General features: G+C 44.9%; 1 protein-coding gene across 18 annotated transcripts in view; it reads left to right on the top strand.

Annotated features, from left to right (window-relative positions):
* The window catches only part of PTPRT (protein tyrosine phosphatase receptor type T), an 856,519-nt gene that overhangs the window by 555,572 nt on the left and 279,662 nt on the right, over nucleotides 1-21,285 (top strand). For all 18 annotated transcript variants that reach the window (XM_084887522.1, XM_084887521.1, XM_084887516.1 and 15 more), the window contains one exon: nucleotides 7,896-8,005. In XM_084887522.1, the coding sequence (XP_084743648.1) occupies nucleotides 7,896-8,005 (110 nt within the window). The remainder of the gene's footprint in view (nucleotides 1-7,895; nucleotides 8,006-21,285) is intronic.

The raw sequence follows: 21,285 nt of genomic DNA, 5'->3' as shown, positions 1-21,285 counted from the left end.
TCATTAGCCCCACTTTTCAGAAATGAAAATGAAGGAGAAGGGGGGAGGACCTTCCCTTGATCCCTCTCTGCCTTTCTTTATGTTGAAATAAAAATTTCCCTTAAATTACCACCTGACTTTTAGGTGCAAGAAAACATCTGGTTTAATTGCAGTAAATTTCTATGAACCCACTGACAAGAAGCACAGTTAAAATTAGCAATTTTAGTGTGCTTTTTTTTTTTAAGAGAATGAAATTATAAAGTAATTAACCTTTGTTGTAGAACTATGTCAAAAGGATGGAAAGTTCCATGCTGTTAGAAGAAGAAAGGAAATTGTGGAACGGGAATATATGTGGATTCATTAAAGAATTATACAGAAAAAAAGGGGGGATACAACACAGAAGTAGAAGATAAAGCAAAGAAGGAATTCTCCCCCCAGCCCACCCCCTAAGAAGTCTTTTTTTTTTTTTTTCCTCCTTACAATGAGAGAGAGAGGAAGACCCAGTTGAAGCAAAAGGGAATGACTCTGCTTCATTGTAGAGGACGTCTGACCTGTAGAGGGCGTGGTGCAGCAAAGAAGCCTCGGCCCAGGGCTGGGACTTGATGGCTTTGCCCCTCACAAGTGGTGTGACCGCCCCTCAGCCTTTCTGAACCCACAGGCGATGGGGGAAAGGGGTGGTTCAGAGAGTGCCTCAGTGACAGGAGGGTCTGCTCTCTATCTGGGTTCCATCCACTGCTTTGTTGTGCATCCTCGGTTAAATTGGTTGCAGCTACACACGTTAGTGCCCCATCTGTGACATGGGGGTGACAGTGCCACCAGCCACATGAAGGTGTGCTGCATGAGAGTCTGTATGGGAAGCACTGAATGCACGCACTCCCTGTGTTAAGTGGTGTGTGGTCAATATCAGACAATGGCAAGACAGCTTTTTAATCACAGACATGTAATGTAACTAGGGAAAACTAAACCAGGGATCGTTACAAAACTTCTGTTCATCATGGGCAAAGGACCATTTTAAAATAACCTATAGTACCTCTGCAATCTCGATTTCAAGGATCTCGCCCTGACCATAGAACTGAATGGGTGGAGCAGGGTTTCAATAAAATGTTATTTACTGAACAGCCAGCCCGTTGCCTTTGGCTGCAGGCATAGTCTGCTAACCATCGATCCACACTCCTTCCTCCTAATTATTTCCTCCGGTCTCTGGGCTCTAAAATCCACCAGCATGCTAAATATTTCCTCCGTTGTTATTTCCAGGCCAGACCTCTCCCCTGCCCTCTGAGAGTCGTTTATTTAACTGCCTGTTCAGCCTAACCACCTGTGCTGCTAATAGTACTCTGGAATTAGACACGTCCAAAGCTAACCTCCTGATCATCCCTCAGCCACCACCAAACTCACTCTTCTCCCTAGTCTTCTCCATTTTAGTGAATGGCCACTCCATTTTATTAGTGGCTTGAGTCAAAACCCTTGATTCCTCGCTTCTATCACATCCATGGCCCTGGCTCTCACAACTCCAGAGAACACCCTTTACCCTTTATTCACTCTGATTGGCGCCCCCTTGCTGTGTGGGAGGCAGCAGCTGTGATCATTCCTCACACCCCACCCACCAGTACTTTCTCCTGATACAGCCTTCAATATATAAGACATTGACCATTTCTTACAGCCTCTACAGCTAGCTCTTTGGTTCCAGCCACTGTGATTTCCAACTTGGATTGTTGTCCTGGTCTCTTAAATGGCCTTTTACTTCAGGCCTTGGCCCCTGTATTCTTCTCTGCACAGCAGCTCAAGTGATCTTATCTTGTTAAGCTATGAGGCAAATCACACCATCACCCATAGAGATACAGCAGTGTAACCTTGATATCTAACCCAGACAAGCTTATTATAAAGAGAGAGAGAGAGAGAGAGAGAGAGAGAGAGAGAGAGAGAGAGAGAGAGAGAGAGATGAGCTACAAATGACCCAAACAAAACATTAGCAACCAATCTGGCACTGTTTACAACTAGGGAAAGATTGGCTTATTTCAGGAAATCAATAGTGGTTCAACATTAATTAGTCAATTAATGTAATTCACTACATTAATGAACTAAGAGAGGGACGAAAGTATATAATTACTGAAATAGATACAGAGAAAGCATCAGTTAAAGCTGATAAAGGGTAATAACTATAAGAAACCTACAAACACCATACTTGAGGATGAAATAACAAAACCATTTTCTTTAACATTGGAAAACATGCATGTGATTATCACTAAATATTGTATTGGTGGCTCTGGTTGGAGACAAGAAAATTAAACAACAATTAAAAGATTGGAAAAGAATGAAACTATTATTAACCACAGGCGCCCTGATTATTTACCTAGGTAACCCAAAGAAATTTGCACACATATTATGAGAATTAACAAAAGACTAAAATACGTTTGACAAAGAAGTCACCATTTAAAAAGTCACCTGCATTTCCATTTAACTAACAAGTATGTGGTATTTTTTAAAATGCTATTTACAATAGCAATAAGATATATGGTATTTAGAAATTTAAAACACTGAAAGACAGTAAAGACCTAAATAAGACATACACCATGTTCATGGGCAGGAAAACCCAATATTACAAAGACATATAAAGAAATAAATTATCTCTCAAATTGATGTATAATCTATGCTATTTCAATACAGAAATCAGATACTTTTTGGTAATTTACAAGCTCATTTTAAAATGTATAGGCAAGAAGAAAGGGCAAGAATAGCTAAGATAGTCCCGAACAAGAAGTACAAATGACAGGTCTTGCTCTACCAGATATTAAGACTTATAAATCTTTCCTAATAAGAAGATGTGGTTTCAACACAAGGATAGTTAGCAGATTCCAGAACAATTAAACAAAATAGAGGGAGCCTAGAAATACACCCATACATATGTGGGAATGTGAGGAAAGGTAAAGATGACATGGCTGGCCATTTGAGTAAATAAAGGGCTTTTTTTTTGTTTGTTTTGTTTTGTTTTGTTTTTATTAAGTGGCCCTAGGAAAGAGAGGAAGAATTTAAATTGGATCCCTACCTCACACCATACATGAAAACACCATTGCTGGTGGGTTTGGAGACATTTTATAAAGTGTGTAATTTTAACACTGAAGAAAATTTAAGAAAAACATTCTTGTGATCTCAGCATAGAGGAAATATTTTTATGTAAGACTTTTGTTTAGGTTTATTTTTTTGTTTGGGTTTATCTGGCCCTGATATATGGATTCAAATGAAAGTAGTTTAAGGGTTGGCTTAGGGCACACTGGTAAGAAAGAAAGGAATTGAATCAGACAAGAGCAGTAAGCCAATACAAGGTGTGTTATCCTGTATAATAAAAGGCTAATATGCAAATCAAGTGAACAGCAGAACGACCCACCAGGGGGCAAATGTTCAATGCAGGAGCTGCCCCCTGGTGGTCAGTGCACTCCCACAGGGGGAGCACCACTCAGTAAGAAGCCAGGCTCATTGTTGGCGAGCACAGCAGTGGTGGTGGGAGCCTCTCCCACCTCCACGGCAGCACTAGCTAAGGATGTCCGAATGACAGCTTAGGCCCCCTCCCCATGGAACCATCAGTCAAACATCCCCCAAGGGCTGGACTGCAAGAGGGGGCAGGCTGGACTGAGAGACACCCGCCCCCCTAGTTCACGAATTTCATCCACTGGGCCTCTAGTCAGGAAAATAACTGGGAGAATAACTGGAGTTTAGAACAGGGACATTCTAAGTGTGATTCAGGGACCAGCACTGACTGGTGAGCTATTCTTGGTCCATGACAAGACAATTGCATAAATGAAGGTTAAGCTTTTAAAAAGAAGGAGCTTGTATTTTCTGTATTTTTAATTTCACTTTTACTACTTAATTTCACTTTTACTTTCCTATTAATTGTGTGTGTGTTTTGTAATAGTATCACTCCATAGTGGGTTGTTAACAACAGAAATAATAATAATAAGCAGCACTGGGGTTTCAGTATTGAATAGTTTAGGAAATATTAATAGGACATATCTTAGAATTAACCCAAATGGAATTGCTAGAACACTGGGATTTTTAACCATCAACTTCCTGTCTTTCACTGGTTGAAGGATGTTTTGGGGCATGCATTCTCTTGCTTGCCCTATGTGGAGACCAAGTTTGCTTCCACAGCCTTCAGGAAGAGAGCCAGGGTTTCATGGTAAACACAGTTAGCATGTGGGTGGGATACCAACAGCATGTGCAGCTAAGTCTGTCTCCCCACCCCAGTTTTTTTTAGGTATAGTTGATACATAAAATTGTATATATTTAATATGTACAACATGATGATTTAATATACATATACACTGTGAAATAATTACCACAATCTAATTACAAAGTCTTTCTTTTTCTTCCTTTCTCTCATATAATAAAAGAAAAACTTTGGAGAGTTTATCTTTATCCAAGGGTATCATAATGAGAAAGGAAAGACACAATCCAAGAAATTTTTATAGGATATACTAGAGGCCCTGATTTTCCCTTGCCTCTCTGAACACAGCCTCTGTTTTTCAGTGTCTTTGTTTTTCTATTTGTTAATATTGGAGTTCCTCTGGGCTTAGTCCTAGGCCTACTTTTTTTTGTTGCCCTCTACATTCTTATTACAATATCTATTCCCTGCCCATGGTTTTAATTTCTGAACATTGCTCCCAGTCTTATATATCCAATACCACAACTCAAAATCGCCTCAAGGACACATACACACCTCCAGTGAAGTATGGCCAAAGCTTCCTTTCCCAAACCAACTCCCCTCTAAGCTTCTCTGGGAACAACATTAGGATCCACTCCAGTTGGATAAAGCAGAAGAGCTAGGTCTCCCTTAAAAACTCTCTCCATCTCTTCACCCTTATCCAACACCACCAATTCTCATTGGGTCAGCACCCTCAAATCTCTTCCATGACTTCTGCATACCATCACCCAGGTCCAAGCTACCATTCCCCTCCCCCAGATGGTTTTTCCCCTCTTGCTCTTGCCCTCCCAAAGGTATCCACCCCACTCAATACCCACCCTCCCCATCTTTGCCCTAGTAACTTCTACTTATCCATTGACTTGAATTTATTTTCACATATTATCCTGATTTGCCAGACTGTTTTTTTCTCAGCTTGTTATAATTCTCCTGACACCTGCACTTTACCTCCAAGTCCTGATAACAACTTTAAGAATTTAATTGTGAGTGTAATTATTTATTTCATGTCTGTCTCCCTTTCCAGAACACAAGCTTTAGCAAGGATTTGACTCTATCTTTCTTAGCCATTGGTGCCTCCCTTGCGGACCACCGCCATCCCCTTGGTCATATTAAACAGTCAGTAAATATTTGTGGAAAGGATAAATGGTTAAGGAAAAGCAATAAGAGATCTGACTACTCCAAAGCTTCTACATACCTAAAAGATTTAAAAAGCAAATGAGAAACTGACAAAAAAATATTTGTAACTTATGCAAAACAGCTTATGTTCTTAAAAACAGATTATAATTACCAGCTCATAAAACAATGATGAACAAAAATGAAGAGCCATACAGGGAAATGAGCACAGGGTATAGAGAGGATGTTCATGAAAGAATCAATGCAAATGGCCAATTAAATTGAAATAACAAATCCACTCTTTCCAGTATTCTAAAAAAAGATACACACACAGCCACTTATTTTTTTTTTTTAAATAGTGGCGGCAGAGGTTGGAAATTGGCATATTTTTCTGTTGGGGATCCTAGAACTGTATCAACTTTCTGGAAGGTAATATGGTAATATATATCAAAAGTCTTTAAAATAAAATAGTTAATCTACATTGGCTCAATAATTCTATTTCCAAAAATGTGTCATAGAGACATCAGAGGTTCATGCAAATACTTATAAGAATGCTCATCATGGCGTTACTTATAATCATAAAAAATTTAAGCCAAATGTAATGCCTGGTGAAGGCCTAACTGCTCCCTGGTAATAAAGGATTGGTGACTAGAATGGGGCTTGTCCTTCTCTACACAGCCTTTTAAAATGCATGGCCCCAAAGAACACATAAAGGTTTTTCTTTTCTTTAAAAAAAAAAAAAAATATATATATATATATATATATATTTTATTGCTTTTTTACAAAGAGGAAGAGAGAGGGATAGAGACTTAGAAACATCGATGAGAAAGAAAGAGAGAAACATCTATCAGCTGCCTCCTGCACACCCCCTACTGGGGATGTGCCTGCAACCAAGGTACATGCCCCTGACTGGAATAGAACCCAGGGCTTTTCAGTCTGCAGGTCGACACTCTATCCACTGAGCCAAACTGGTTTTGGCTAAAGGCTTTTTCTAAGTGTGATTTGTTTAGCTATAAAAGAAGATCACAACACAAGCCCTAACCGGTTTGGCTCAGTAAATATAGCATCGGCCTGCAGACTGAAGGGACCCAGGTTCGATTCCGGCCAAGGGCCTGTTCCCTGATTGTGGGCACATCCTCAGTAGGGGGTGTGCAAGAAGCAGCTGATTGATGTTTCTAACTCTCTATTCCTCTCCCTTCCTCTCTGTAAAAAGGTCAATAAAATATATTTTTAAAAAAGATCACAACACAAATTGCACAGTAGGAGTTTGATTTTTAAAAATAAATAGGTATATGCATAGGCATAAAAATATCTCCAGTTCTGAGGAATATGAGTTATTTTGTTCTTTTCTTCTTTAAATCTTTTTTGTATATTCTTAATAGTCAACAAATCCTATAATGAGAAAAACTAAATATATTTTAATTTAACAATAGGGAACTAATTGCAACATATGGCCAAGGCTCTATCCAGAGAGGCGAGGTGAGCGTGGTGATTAAGAGTATATGCTTTGAAACTCACAGACAGGTGTTCAGCTTCTTCTTTATAATTTAAGAGCCATATGACCTTGAGCAAGTTACTTAATTCTCTGAGCCTCAGTTCTCTTCTCGGCACAAAAGAGATAATACATGCTGGGCAGAGCTGGTTTGGGGCTTCAATGAAATAATGTATATAAAATTCTGATCAAAGCACAAGTGCTTCATAAAAGGACTGGCTTTTATAAGGCCACCGTATAAATAGATCCCCCAATGCTTTACATGAATTCATGATTCTCTTGGGGGTTGTTATAAAGAAGTTCGGGGAATTATTTATTTTGTGGTTCAGCATCTTCCAGGCTGTCTCACGATGGTGGAGTCCAGCAGGAGGGTGCTGGCTGGGAGACAGACCTGGGTACCAAGAGCCTAGGAAAGGTTTTGCTCATTAAGGCAAAATGCCAGCATAGGTCATTTATTCCCCTACTCACCCAGCCGGCAAATGGTTATTAAGCATCCACCATGTTCCAGACATTGGAGGCTCAGCCGTGAGACGACCTAGCCGCCTCCCTGGAGCATGGCCAGCTCCTTCTAATTGGACTGAGACTTCAGGGCACATAGTTCCCCATGGATTCAACCGAGGAAGCACTCCCTGTAGCTGGAGAAAATTGGGCAGGGTTTGGCCAGTGAAGCTCACTTTGCATTCTGCAAATACCAGTCCTAAGGCAAGAGTCTAGCCCCAGCTGGCAGGACTCGGGGACCTACAGGTGTCCTCCAACCCTGGTCAGGTGTAGTTCAAAACCAGGGTTGCTCGGTCTGCAGGTGAAAAGCCATCGGGCTTCCAGGAGAGGGGTGAGCAAACTATGGCCTGTGGGTCCACTCCCTCCCATTGCCTGTATTTAGGAGTAAAAGTTTTATTGCAATGAAGCCATGCCTGTTTATGTATCGATGGTGTAAAGCTGTTTCTGTGCTACAAATGCAAAGTTGAGTAGTTGCAACAGGGACCGTATGGCTCACAAAGCCTAAAATAATTATGATCTGACTCTTTACAGGGAGACTTGGCCAACTCCTGTTCCAGGTCAGTGGGACTGAGGACATGAGACGGAAGGTGAAATCATGTTCCTAACTTTCCCCTTCTGCAGTTCCAGGTGCGGTTCCTCTAGAGTCCATCCAAGGGGGGCCCTTTGAGGAGAAGATCTACATCCAGTGGAAACCGCCCAATGAGACCAATGGAGTCATCACGCTGTACGAGGTAAGGTGGCACCTTGGGCTGTATCTCTTGCCACGGTTCCATTCTGCTGACTTCAGCCTGAGGTCAGTGGACACCTGCTAAGTGCAGAGCTCCGCTGAGGGCATGAAGGTGAGTGAGACACCATCACGGACTCAGTGGGAGGAAAACGCAGGGCATACTGTTGTGCTGTCATGATAGCCCCGGTGACAAAGAGAATGGGCATGCTGTGCATGGGAGGGATTCTCTGTCTCTTCAGCAAAGGTCTCAGGACTCAGGGAGCTGGGCTGTCCTGGCATAGCCAAGCAGACCCAGGCCTGGCAAGCAGTAGTTATGATTTATCTACAATACTCGCATGATGCCCAGCCTACCCACATCCGTCCTTGGGCTTCAAAAAGAGTCCCAATGTCACTCTCTACCCTGGGGTACATGATTCTCGAGATTTAACATCGCTCTGGGGACAAGGCCTTCTTTATTGTCAACCACGCGATGCTGTCCCAGGATGAGTAGGACCTTGAATCAGAGATGGAGCCGGTCCTCCCCAGGCAGGAAAGATTCATAAGCCAACGCAATGTGGCTTCCTAAATACTTCTAGAATTACAACAAGCTGTACAGAAGTTTTCTGCAAAACAAAAACAATCTAACAAGACTTCAATAGGGCTGATGGAGCTCATTTCTAGTATTGGACTACGGCCAAGATTGATCCTCCGCCACTTACTTGCCATGTCACCTTGGGTTTATCCCGAAGCCTTTCATTTATATTTATAAGCATATATAAATATACGTTAAGTACTCTGTTTGGCATTTAGAAATCTCATTAATAAATGTTAGCTCTTATCATTGCATAAACATTAGAAAATTGAGACTCAGAGTGGTGAAATGAAAAGACCCAGGTCACATGATGGCAAATTCATGGATCCTGAATTCAAGTGCATGTCTGCCCCTTAGTCAGCTTGGTCCATGGACCAGTCATATCAGCAACGCCTGGGGGCTGCATAGAAATACTATCCTCTGAGCTTACCAGAGCTCTCGAATCACAGTTTCTATTCTAACAAGATGCCTGTTTGTGATTCACGTGGGCATTGGAGTTTGAGAAGCACTGCTGTAGACCACAGGAGTCTTTGGAGGGTTTTGACACGTGATAAAAGAGTGTGTGTCCTCCTGAGCAGAGAGATGGGGAGCTCCCTTCCCCCTCCCCCCCATGCTGGGCTCAACCCAATCCTGCTCCACACAGGAAGCGGGAGCCCTTGCTTTTAAAGACATTTATAACAGAGTGTATGTTTATGAGGCAATTTCCAAATTTAATTAGATGAAACCAATTTGATTTTTAAAATTAGGTTCTTGTTGTAATTGAAGAGAGAAATCCATAAATTAAAAACCACCCTCTCTGGCCTCAAAAAAGTATATTTTGTGACAAAGAAAAATAGGATGACACAAATGAAAGAGAAATTCAAGATTGTCTACCCCTTCTTAAGAATAACCTTGAACCTAGCAAAGTCAAAACCAAAAATGGGGTAGGGGTGTAGGTGGGTTGTAACGGTCTAATACTGTAAATCTTGTTAAGCAGCGCAGGCCCAAGACTATGTATTGCGTTAAGATTACATTTTCTTCTCTGTGATGCCAGCTTTCCATCTCTGGGTCTGTCCTTGGACAGTTTTGCCCCCCCAAAAATGAGTGGCTTTGATTCTGTCTCATTCTGTCTCTGGGCTTCCATCTTCTCACTGTAATATGAAAGTGTCAGACCGTTCCAGTCTCCAACTGGGCAAGAATCAAGAGAAAAATAAATTGATGTCAAACATACAAAATCAAAGGTTTTAAACTCCATTTTGGAGTCGCTCTACTGTTGAAACCTTGCCTGTGGCCAGTCTTTGAAAGCAAAGAGGTGATGACACTTGAAGACAAATAGCTAGTGCAAAGGCCCTGCGGTAGAAATGGCTTTGGCATGTTTGACAAATAGGAGGTCGGAGTGACTGGAGCTTTGTGAGCGTGAAGGACAGTGATAAGACCATGTGTGGACAGGGGCAGAGTTGTGCTTTATCCACAGAGGAATAAAGAACCCTAGGAATCAGACTTACATTCTCGAACAATTACCTGGCCGTTGTGTGGCTAATTGGCTGTGGGTGCATCAGCATCTTGGGATCATCTGAAAAATGTGCTGGGAGGCAAGAACATTTCCATCATCTGTGAAATTGCAATGAGAGCTCGACTTTTTCTTGGAAGACCTTGTGCCCAGGTAGAGATGTGGAAACTTTGTCACGTCTGCCTCTCTCCTGCTGTAACTCGGGTTAGGAATCAGACCATGGCCTCTGATCACCAGGGCCCTATACTTTAGTGGGAGATGCAGAATGCTGCCCTTCTTCTTCTTCTTCTTCTTCTTCTTCTTCTTCTTCTCCTCCTTCTTCGTCATCGTCGTCGTCGTCATCTTCGTCTTCTTCTTCAGTATATTTTTATTGATTTCAGAGAGGAAGGGAGAGGGAGAGAGAGATGGAAACATCAACGATGAGAGAGAATCATTGATCAGCTGCCTCCTGCACTTCCCCTACCCGGAGGATCGAGCCCATAACCTGGGCATGTGCCCTTGACCGCATTCCAACCTGGGACCCTTCAGTCCACAGGCTGATGCTCTATCCACTAAGCAAACCAGTTAGGGCAGAATGCTCTTCTTGAACACAGAATGGCAGGTGGTGCAGAGTTAGGTCACATCAAAGGCCTTGTGTCCACAGATCGGCATCAGACATGCAGAGTCTCAGGCCCCAGTCTAGGCCCCGCTGAACCAGAGGCTGTGCTGTAACAAGATCTGGTGATTCATGTGCACATTGAAGTGTGAGAAGCACTCGTCCAAGAGACATGCTAAAGCTTTATCGTCTGGATCTGGAAAGTTCCGCTCGCTGAACGCGGTGCAGCCCTTGGATGAATAATGGGGCCATTGAAGGATCCGAGTGATGTTCCTGCTCACAGGGGGTCCTGAGAGCTGAGTATGTCCACCGGAATGGGAATCAGGCCGTTCCCACAGAGCCTGCCAGGCCCCTGCTTCGGTGTGAGTGGATACAGTGCTCCCCAGTCGGGGCAAGTGTGTGAAGAGGGCGGGTGTGGCCTTCCCCATTCTGACTGCGCTTGTGAACAACACAGCTCTCCATCAGGCCATCCGCCCCGCAGACAGGCGCTTCCAGCCCGGGCGAGGACGGGAGGGACGCAGCCCCGCCGAACAGTTGTTTAACAACTCCTCAATAAAACCACTGCCAGACAAGCTGCTCAGAGTTCATGAAAAACAGTAATCAATATGTGTCTGAATTCAATTAATTGTTCTCATCTCTATCCAAAAATAAAAACCACGCCGTGTGAGGGAATCGGGCCAGAAGATGTTACACCAGCAACGGGGTTAACGAAGTGTGAAAATATTTAAAATTCAGACATGGGAAGCGTCCCTCTCAGCTTCTCTGTTTAGCAGTCCAAATCACCAAGTTCCTAATTACAGTGTGTAAATTCTGAGGAGCTTAGAGGGAATGAGAGGGCCCTAATGAGTCAGGAATGGGTGTCTTGATTATGCTAGAGTTGATTGACATTTATCTTGCCAGCTAGCTATTCTAGGCTCCTGGCGTTCGGAGTTGAGTAAAACACACACATGCCGCCTCAATAAAATAAGGCGACGTTCCTGTGTGGGAGTGCCTTCAAAAGGTACGATGGGGTCTAAGGGCTGTCAATATTTTTGCAGCATGCGGATGGCGTGCGAGTGTGTGTTGGGAGCGCCTCACAGGAGGCCTGGGCACGGGTTCTGAGGCAGAGGCGTTCTACCCGGGGCTGGAGCTGTCACACCCTGACCAGGAGAGGGGCCAGTGGCACTCAGGCGCTCAGGAGCAAGCTCTTAACAGCCAGAGGCCCGAGGGGGTGATGGCTTAGGCTGGATGTGCAGACACACCTTCCTCCTGTCCTTGGACTCAGCCACTGAGGCCACTCAGAGCTCACTGACCCAGACACGCTCATGGCTCTGGTCCACGGAGCACCAGTGGGGATGAGGAGTGGGGGAAAGTGGTCCTGATGGGCAGGAGGTGGTGCAGGCAGGAAATGACTAATACAGCCCAAAGGAAGACTTTGCATAAATCAAACCGGATCTACATTAATTAGGAAACACAATTTGCATAATGCAGGCTGCTATTGGGTATAACTTGAGCCAGGCTGGTAACCAGGATAAAAGCTCTTGTTTCTTTTGAATTGTTGGAGCCAGAAATGTGGGAATTCTCTATTTCCCTCACCACCTGCCACAACATCAAATGTTCTAGAAAGTTCGATTTCCTTCTTCTGCCAAAGTAGACGCGAGTTAGGTCACGTGGCTGCATCTGGGCACTCACCTGTTACCTGGAGCACTTCAGGACCTTGCTGCCCACCTCCCACTGATGCTTCCCCTAGTCCATTGGTCAGCAAACTGCGGCTCTCGAGCCACATCAATTCTTTGGTCCCTTGAGTGTGGCTCTTCCACAATCTACCACGTGCAGGCTCGCACAAACAGTGTGATTGAAACTTCGTGACCCATGCGCAGAAGTTGGTTTTCAGCCTGGGCGAGTCTATTTTGAAGAAGTGGTTCTAACGCTGAGCCACACTCAAGGGGCCAAAGAGCCACATGTGGCTCGCAAGCCGCGGTTTGCCAACCACTGCTCTAGTTCACTTCTCCCCCTTCAGCTAGACCCAACATCCTAAATGTCAATCTAATCAGGTCCCTTCCCTGCTTTGGCTTCCTCTTGACTCTAGCGCTCTGTAGGACCTGGCCTCTGTCGGCCTCACTAACGTCCTCGTCCTCCCTTGCTCTTCCCCCCATTGCTGTCTCTGTAGCAGCCCCTGAAGCCTCCTCACATTTTCTCAAGCTCACCCAGTTCTTAGCAGTTCATAGGACGTGGTGGACATCAGTCCTTCTGCCTACAAGAGTGTTTACTTTATACTTCTCATTCGATGCCTCTCCTTCCTATTCTGCAGCTCCAGGAGGCTCTCCCTGTCCACGCTCCACATTACCCAGCATTCCATACCGTCCTCACACCCTACACTGGTTTTGTTGATGTGCTTCCGTATCATCCAGCCTCTTCCCGGACTTTTAGCCCGTCACGGGCCATGTGACAATTAGTCGGTGTGTTGATTTAGTGGTGCCACCGTGCCCCGATATGAGGTTAAACGTTATTCTGAATGCCTCTGTGATGGTGTTTCTGGATGAGATGACATATAAGTGGACTTTAAATGAAGTGGATCAACCTCCTTAGTGTGGGTGGGCCTCATCCAATCAGTTGAAGGTCAGAATGGAACACAGGACTGAGCTCCCTTGAGCAGGAGCGCATTCTACCTGCGGATGAGATCCCAATATAAACTGTGATGTTAGCTCTTCCCATTTCCCCAGCCTGAAAGCCTGTGGTCTTGAACTTAATATTGGCCATGTTTGTCTCTGCTTTTTAGTAGTGTATCCTGGGGGTGCCAGAGGAGCGTTCACACGTGCTCAGTAAATATTCCTGGGCTGACTGTGTGGATTCACACTTCAGGTTAACAAGGAATAATGGTGAAAGCTGTGTTCTAACCTACTTAGTGGTTCTAAAGCCTGGCAGAAGGTTGGAATCAGACCTGGGGAGCCCCCAAAGTGTAGATAAATATATAGGTAGGTAGGTACATAAATGGATGATGGATGCATGCCCGGGCCTCACTGCAGTCCAAATGAGTCTGAATCCCTGGGGGTGGAGCGGTTCTATCCATGTGGGGTATTTATTAGCTCCTTGGGCAATTCTAACATACATCCAGAGTTGGGAAGAAGTAAAAGAAATTCACTTCCTCTCTTTTGCTACATTATCCCAGCCAAAGACCCCTAATTAAACAGTCGACCCTGTCTTCATTCTCACTCTGCCAACTCTGGCAGATATTACACTACAGGCAGCTCATTCAAGCACAGGTGGATGCTATGTGTTGATTTTTTTAAGGCTCAAGTTCAAGAGGCGTTGGCTAATTCTCCTCAAGGTTGCTAACCAAATAGCTGGTGGCATAAATGAAGACACACAGGGCTGTGTCATTCTGTCCGTTTCTTTTTGCATTTTGCTAATGGCATCTTGCCACACTGCCACTGAGCCCACCACAGACCTCACCTTATAGATCTGTTCCCTTCTCCTGTATCGTAGCAATCAGTTTTGTTGTTTATTTGTGAGATTAAAAAAGACATATGTGCACACAAAATGGAATAGATTCTTCCCAGAGGCCTCCCGTAAATCGTAAGTGTCAGGGCGCTGGGATGTCTAGGAGCCGTTTTTCCTAATCCTCAGCCCATCACTCCATCTCATAGGATGCTTCTCTTCCAGAGATCTGGAAAATGCAGGCACCCCCGAGGACATGCCAAACCCAGGTCCACTGGGCTGACAGACAGGTTGACAGGTGTTTCGATAGGAATGGCCTGAGGTGGAAAAGAATGATTTCTGGGCGTCTGTGAGGGCGGGGTGCTGTTGCTGAAGTCAGTTGCGTTTGTGTAAGTGAGACCATTACAGCTGTCTGTCATCCACCGGAGGAATAGCAAAAACGCCTATATGTTTGCCTCTGGGTGGTTTTATTTTTTAATTTTTTTTTCCATTTTGCTATTACAACATGTTTGCAATGGAGCCAGGTAACTTGACAGTAGGAAACAACAGATGCAGAATGCTCGTTACCCAGAAAACAGCGAATCGCGTTCTCCTGGCAAGGAGACACGCCTCACACGAGGCATTAATCATGCAGTTCCACCCCAAGAAAACGGCAGAGGTTGCCGCTCGGAAAGTACTCCTGTGGGGTGCGCCTGTGGATAAGTGGGCTTGTCTTGCTGTGTGTGGTGCATACACATGCATGTTTGTTATACACGGGCACGTATGTGCACCTGTGGATTTATGGGTCTGAGGCATGCATGAGCGAACCTTTCACCATTGGGCTGAACCCACATTCTCAATAGCATCTTCAGAAGTGCTCTATTTCTTTGGAGAGTTAACGATAGGGGTATCATAGACACCGTACTGTGTCTGTTTTCTCCTAGACTGGAGGAACCAGGGCACCTCACACCCATGACATAGATTTAAATGTCACAGGAGAAACTCCCTGTTACCCCAATAGGCTCCCAGCTGTCTCTCTTGAACTTCTATCATCATGATTCATTAGAACTTTTGCTAACGGAAAATTTTGCATTAAAAAACGTCTGCAGGTCGCCCTGGCCAGTATCTCTCAATGAGTAAAGTGTCAACCCATACGCTGAAAGATTTAGGTTCCATTCCTGGTCAAGGGCACGTACCTGGGTTGCAGGTTCAATCCCTGGCCCGGTCGGGGTACATGCGGGATACAACCAAGTAATGTCTCTCTCCCATTGATGTTGCTTTCTCCCCTCCTCCCTCCCTTCTTCCCACTCTAGAAAAAATAAATGTGAAATATCCTCAGATGAGGATGAACAAAAACAACAATAATAACAATAATGATGATGATAATAATAACAATCTGCAGGCTACACTGACTCCTGAGCACGTACCGTTTTCCTAGGGGAGTGGAGGGAAGGAAGTGGAAAGGTAGTCATACGTCTGGCACAGCCTGGGTTCTCCTCACGTTCCTTGTGTGGGAGGGGAATTGTGTTTGGGGCACTGTAGGCCCAGCGGGCTTTGTAGAGAAACAGCCCATCTGAGTGGAACCCTCTCCCGGGCTGTGTGTGGTCCCTTCAGTACGCTCTGCCCGAGGCGGTGTGTAAGCTGCCGAGGGTCTCTTTAAACATCATAAGTTGTTCTCCTTTCATCTCAGCTGTTGTACCTGAGTAACACACTGCTGTGGAATCCCTCCAGGACTGGGCACGGCAGCACATCTGCCGCTGTTAGCCGGCCGGCCCTTCTGTATGTATTTTGGTCAACACAGCTCTGTGTGTGGGACCTAAATGAAGGGTGATTGCGAGTGTTCACCCACCACGGGGCTTTGGGAGCCTTTACCGGGATGTCCCTGGAGGCTGGAACTCAAATTTAGGATCCAGAGATTATGCTTTCATCAGACTCAGGAGATGGCTGATGGCGTTCCCTCCTCTCCCGCTGAGTCAGTGGTCCTTTATTTGACTACCTAAAATTTCCCCCAGTGCACGGTGTCGGCCTACATAAGTATGGACTCAATGCATGCATATATAATGAACATTATTAATTGATGAACAAAAATAGATAGAAACAAAGAAGCATTGAACAAACTGTCAAACTTCAATGGGAAAATGTGCTATTGGCAGTGCTGGAAGGCAGTTCTTTCTAATGACTGTGCTGCTCCTTGGAGTAAGGGGCCAGTTCTGTGGAGGGAGGAAGATGCCAGAGGTGAGAAAGTCTAACTAATGACCCATCGAGGGAGTTTGCATGACTGTAACTAAAGCCCAGCAGCACTGAAGGAACACGGAGAGTGCGCAGAGCCGCAGGGCCACAGAGCATGTGCAGGGCCCCAGGAACACAGATCATGGGTAGAGATTTCAAGACAGTATTGGACTGCCCTTGAGGATCATGCATATCACCAGCTCTGTGCACTTCCCACCAACACATGCACTCTGTAACTTCAGACTTCCCCAGCCATTTTTTATAACAGTATTACAGAAAGTCTGGAAAGAAGGGAAAAGGATCACCTATAATCTCTTCTCCTCGCACAATTATTCTGCCTTGTATTTTATCTTTGTTAATATGCATGCATCTTTCACCTAATTAAAATTACATAAAATTTGCTATCGTAAGTTTTCATTAAGTGTTTTATCACAATCATGAAGCTTTTATAGCACCATGGAAACATCTTATCTTTTTTAATGACGGCATAATTGTCCATTGAGTGTACATATACCCTAGTTTACTTATTCATTCCTCTATTGTGCTTTCATATTTCTGATAACTCTGTAATGAACCTCGGGCATATGGTGGCATTGTGCCCCAGTAGAAAGAACATGGCCTTTTGATCAGATGGATCTGGATTCAAACCCCAGGTCAAACATTAAATAGATGAAAGGCTTTTGGGCAAATGAACGCTCTGAAACTGAGTTATTTTATATGCTTAGACTTTTTAAAATTAACATAAGAGAATCATTATTCAAGCCTACAATTTAGGAGTATTGTAAGAATTAGATATACAGTAATTCTTCACTTAGCATCATCAATAAGTTCTGCAGCTTTAAGTGAAATGCATTTGACAAAACCAATCTTGCCATGGGCTAAGTGATATAAACAAGAGTTAAGCCAAAACTGGTTTGATTCAGTGGATAGAGCGTCAGCCTGCGGACTGAAGGGTCCCAGGTTCGATTCCGGTCAGGGGCATGTACCTTGGTTGCGAGCATATCCCCGGTAGGTGGTGTGCAGGAGGCAGCTGGTCGATGACTTTCTCTCATCGAAGTTTCTAACTCTCTATCTTTCTCCCTTCCTCTTTGTAAAAAATCAATAAAATATATATTTTTTTAAAAAAGAGTTAAATTCCTATCGCATCTCATCAACATTATAAGTTAGCGATATTGAACAAAACGATATTTTTTAAGGACCTGCTGTATGTTGCAGTCATAGCTACCTACCAGCCATTCAATGTCATTGTTGTTTTACTTTCTCCTCTACTTGGTGTACTTGGTATATTTCTATGTTGGACATTCCCCCACATGAAATTAGAGGGTTGAAGAGTCACTTTTGTAACTCTCTATATATTGACAGATTTTTCTCCAAGTGTGATCATGGGCTTTGAGTCTTCTGGTTTTTTAAATGCCAGTCACTGTGTCTGGGAAGCAGGCCTTTGGCAGCCCACCGAAGATTTATGTCAGCTTTCATGATGCCCTCAGAGCAGGCAGATGTGTGAAGAGCTTATCACATGTTGGCAGGTCCATTTACGCTCTCCAAGGACATGCCAGAAACACTCTTGCTTCAGCAACTCATTGTTCACTCCCTCTTCCCTTTGCCCTTTGAGTGCCTTGGCCTTCAACAATCTCCCAGAAGGTCCCGGGGACCCCATGGGAACTCTGAACTGGAGGACTCAACACAAGGTCCCCAGAGGCTCTGCCACCAACGTACTGTGATGTGTCACCGGTCACACCTCCCATGGCCTCAATGAGCTCCTCTGTGAGAGAAGGTCGAGGCAGTTGGGCTCTGAAGCCAAACCACCAGGAGTGTGCTCTCCTGTCGTCAGCATCCTCTGGGAGCTCTTCAGAAAGGCACCATCTCAGGCTCCACCCAGCTCTGCTGAGGCGGGGTCGGCATTGTTATAGGATCCCTAGGTGGTCTCTGTGCACATTAAGTTTGACAAGCACAGCATGAAATTACCTGTGGGCCAAGATTATCCTGCTGGGAACATCTGCTGGGAGCCTGGTTTTAGAACCAGGGTGTCTCTGCACTAGGCCTGCACTGAGTCAGGAATTCCCTCACCTGCATGAGGTTCCTCTCCGGCCCACCTGTGAACTAGATGCACTTCTGATGGCTCAGGGTCATAGCAACCAATATTTTCCTCCTGAGAGGCCAGAGCCATTTTGATAAAACACAGGTCTTACTAGTCACTTTACTTCCTAAAATCCGTCCCCAGATCCCAGTGTCTCTCAAGATAGAATCTGAATCACCTTGGAGGAAACCAGCAGGTTCCTCAATGAATAGACTCACCTGCATCCTCTCCTGTTTTTATTCCTGCCTCCGCCAATCCACAGGCTTTCCTTGACATCCACACCACGCTGTCCTTGTTCCCATCTTCCCTTTCTCTAGGATGCTCTCCCAGTGCCTCCCTCCTTACAGTGAAGACTGTGTGCTCAGCACCTCAAGGGCTCGAGGCTCCTTCCAGGGAGACCATTTCTCTGAACCACCTGGAGGAGATCTTCCTTCTTGTTAGGTTACAATAACACATATTGCCCTGTACTCTGATGGCTTATTTTCTGCTTCTGTCTACAACGAGGCTCAGAATTCTCAGACTTCCAAGAACATATTTAATTCCCTGTTGAGATTCCAGGACCTGGCACATGGTAGGGGTAGGCCTCCATGATGGCAGTGGCACAGACAACTTCCCTTCCATCCTTAGACTCCCTACCCTTCTCTGCCTGCCCTCTGGCTCTGAAGATTGACTCTCAAACATCAAGCTATCTTGCCTTTTTGGCTGCTGCCAGCTGAAGGGTCTCCCTGTAGCAGATAGAAGGTGAGGAGAAAAGGAAAGGTTGTTACTGCTCAGCTCCCTCATGGAAGTTCCAGGCTCCTCTCAAGGTGACCCTCCGAGTTCTGAGACCTGCTCCATCTTCCACCTATTTCTCCCTTACTAAATCTCCACCCTCTCCAAGTATGCCTCGTTTCCCTCATCCTGTCAACAGGTTCAACATTTCCTCCTGGAATTACCTATCTGTTTCCTGCTGGAACCCCACTGAGTCCCCTGTCACCATTGCCATGGACCATTTAGAGTGGACTTGATCTCAGGCCCCACAATCCCATCAAGCGAGGATTATCCCCATTAGTAAGGAGGCTTTGAGAGGGGATATAATTTGCCAAAGATTGCACAACTAGTAAGTAAAACCTGGATTCCTGCCACGTTGGATTATAAAGCCTATCCACCTAAATAGTCAGCCATAGTGCTTCCTCCACAAACACCCAATAAGTGATCATGGAATCAGTCTGAACTCCCCAGTCATGATCAGTCATGATCAGAGGGAGACTGAGGTCTGGAGCCAGCTAGCACTGTCTTCCCAGCTGGAACTGTCACGTCCCTGAGGAGTGCCTCTTAGGCAGGGCAAGGGCCGGAGCAGGGAGAGAGTAGGAGGGGGAGCTTCATGGTCTTCAGCAGACGCAGCTTCATCATTGTGATTGTTTGCAAATCCCATTCAACCGGAATATCTCTGACCCTGAGCAGACGCATTCAAAGTGCTGACCTCCCCTCTTACACAGCTGAATGGCATGCATGACCCGATGGCTTCCGGAGGGAGGGTTCTGACATGCGTTTCTGACGCAAATATGCTCTGGCTGGTATGTCAGCATCAAAGGAAAATTGCAGGAGGCAAACTGGGTTAATATGTCTCAATACTGGTAAAAAGTGTCCCATTTCAAATCAATTTTGAGCTGGGCCAGCATGACTCAGTGGTTGAGTGTCCACCCATGAACCGAGAAGTCGCCAGTTCAATTTCCCAGTTAGGGCACATGCCCATGTTGTGGGCTAGATCCCCGGTAGGGGGCACGCAGGAGGCAGCTGATTCCTCTCACTCCAAAATCAATAAAAAAACAAACGTTTTATTTTTCATGTCAAAAAACATACTACTTTTCAAACATCTGCAGAGCAATGTCAAAATGAGCAGAGCTCCCTATAGACAACCATGGCAGTTTATGAAATTTTACATTTTTAAATCAATTATTATCTTTAAATAACAAAGGAAACCAATCCTGTGCCATAAGACGAAGTCTTTTATCATCCAAGTGTGGACAGCAATGCCCAGTGACCAAGTTCAATTTGATGTTTCAATCCAGGAGAGCAAGTCCACCCCCAGGGGTCATCCCTTACCCTCGGGCAGTGCGTCTCCTGTGGGAGTCCTTGGATCCTGCGCCCGGGTGTCCACACACTTATGCTCAGGGGTGTCTAAGGGTTTGAGCTTGAGAAATACTGGAAGGATGAAAAGGCTTTTCCCTTTTTCTTCTTCTTCTTCTTTTTTTTTTTTTTTTACACTGTTTTCTCCAAAGTGACTTCTAAAAAATCTTTATTGTTGGAAAATCATATTATTGTCCCCTTTCCCACCAGCATTGATCTTTTTTATCCCTCCCGTCTCACCCCCACCCCCAGGCCTTCACCACCCTAGTGTCTGTGTCCATGAGTTATGTATATACTCATACAGATTCATTGGTTGATCTCTTCCCACCCACCCACCTTCCCCTGCCTTCCCTCTGAGATCTGCAGTCTGTTCCATGCTTTTATGTCTCCAAATCTATTTTTGTTTTGTCCTCAACCCCCATGGTACATTTTTAAGCTTAATAAATTCTTTCTATGTAGTAAGTGCTTAACAGACAGTTCTAGAAAGGAAGCAAGAAGAAAGGACGAGATGGAGAGCAGATCTGACCATCCAAATCAGCTGCTTGCCAACCCGGCTGAGCCTTCAAACCAGAGCTCTGTAAAGACAGGGAGGTGGGGGTCCTCCTTAGAGATAATGAGTCAGAGTCAGGGCAGGGCCAGGCAGTCCTTATAATTGGAACCCAGGGGAGCCCGCTGTGCAGCCAGATTTGAGAGCCACTGTGGGGAATCCCTCTGGACTGCCATGGCCCTGGTTGGGGTCTCACCTTCTCTAAGACTCCTGCTTCCCGCATCTGCTTGATCTTCCTGTGCTCGGTCACCTTTCTCTGAGATTTCACCTT

This window comes from Pipistrellus hanaki (genome assembly GCF_964339955.1).
Source record: "Pipistrellus hanaki genome assembly, chromosome: 6".
Taxonomy (NCBI): Eukaryota; Metazoa; Chordata; class Mammalia; order Chiroptera; family Vespertilionidae; genus Pipistrellus; species Pipistrellus hanaki.
The sequence above is the reverse complement of the archived record's forward strand: the minus strand, read 5'-3'. Positions and strand labels throughout refer to the sequence as shown.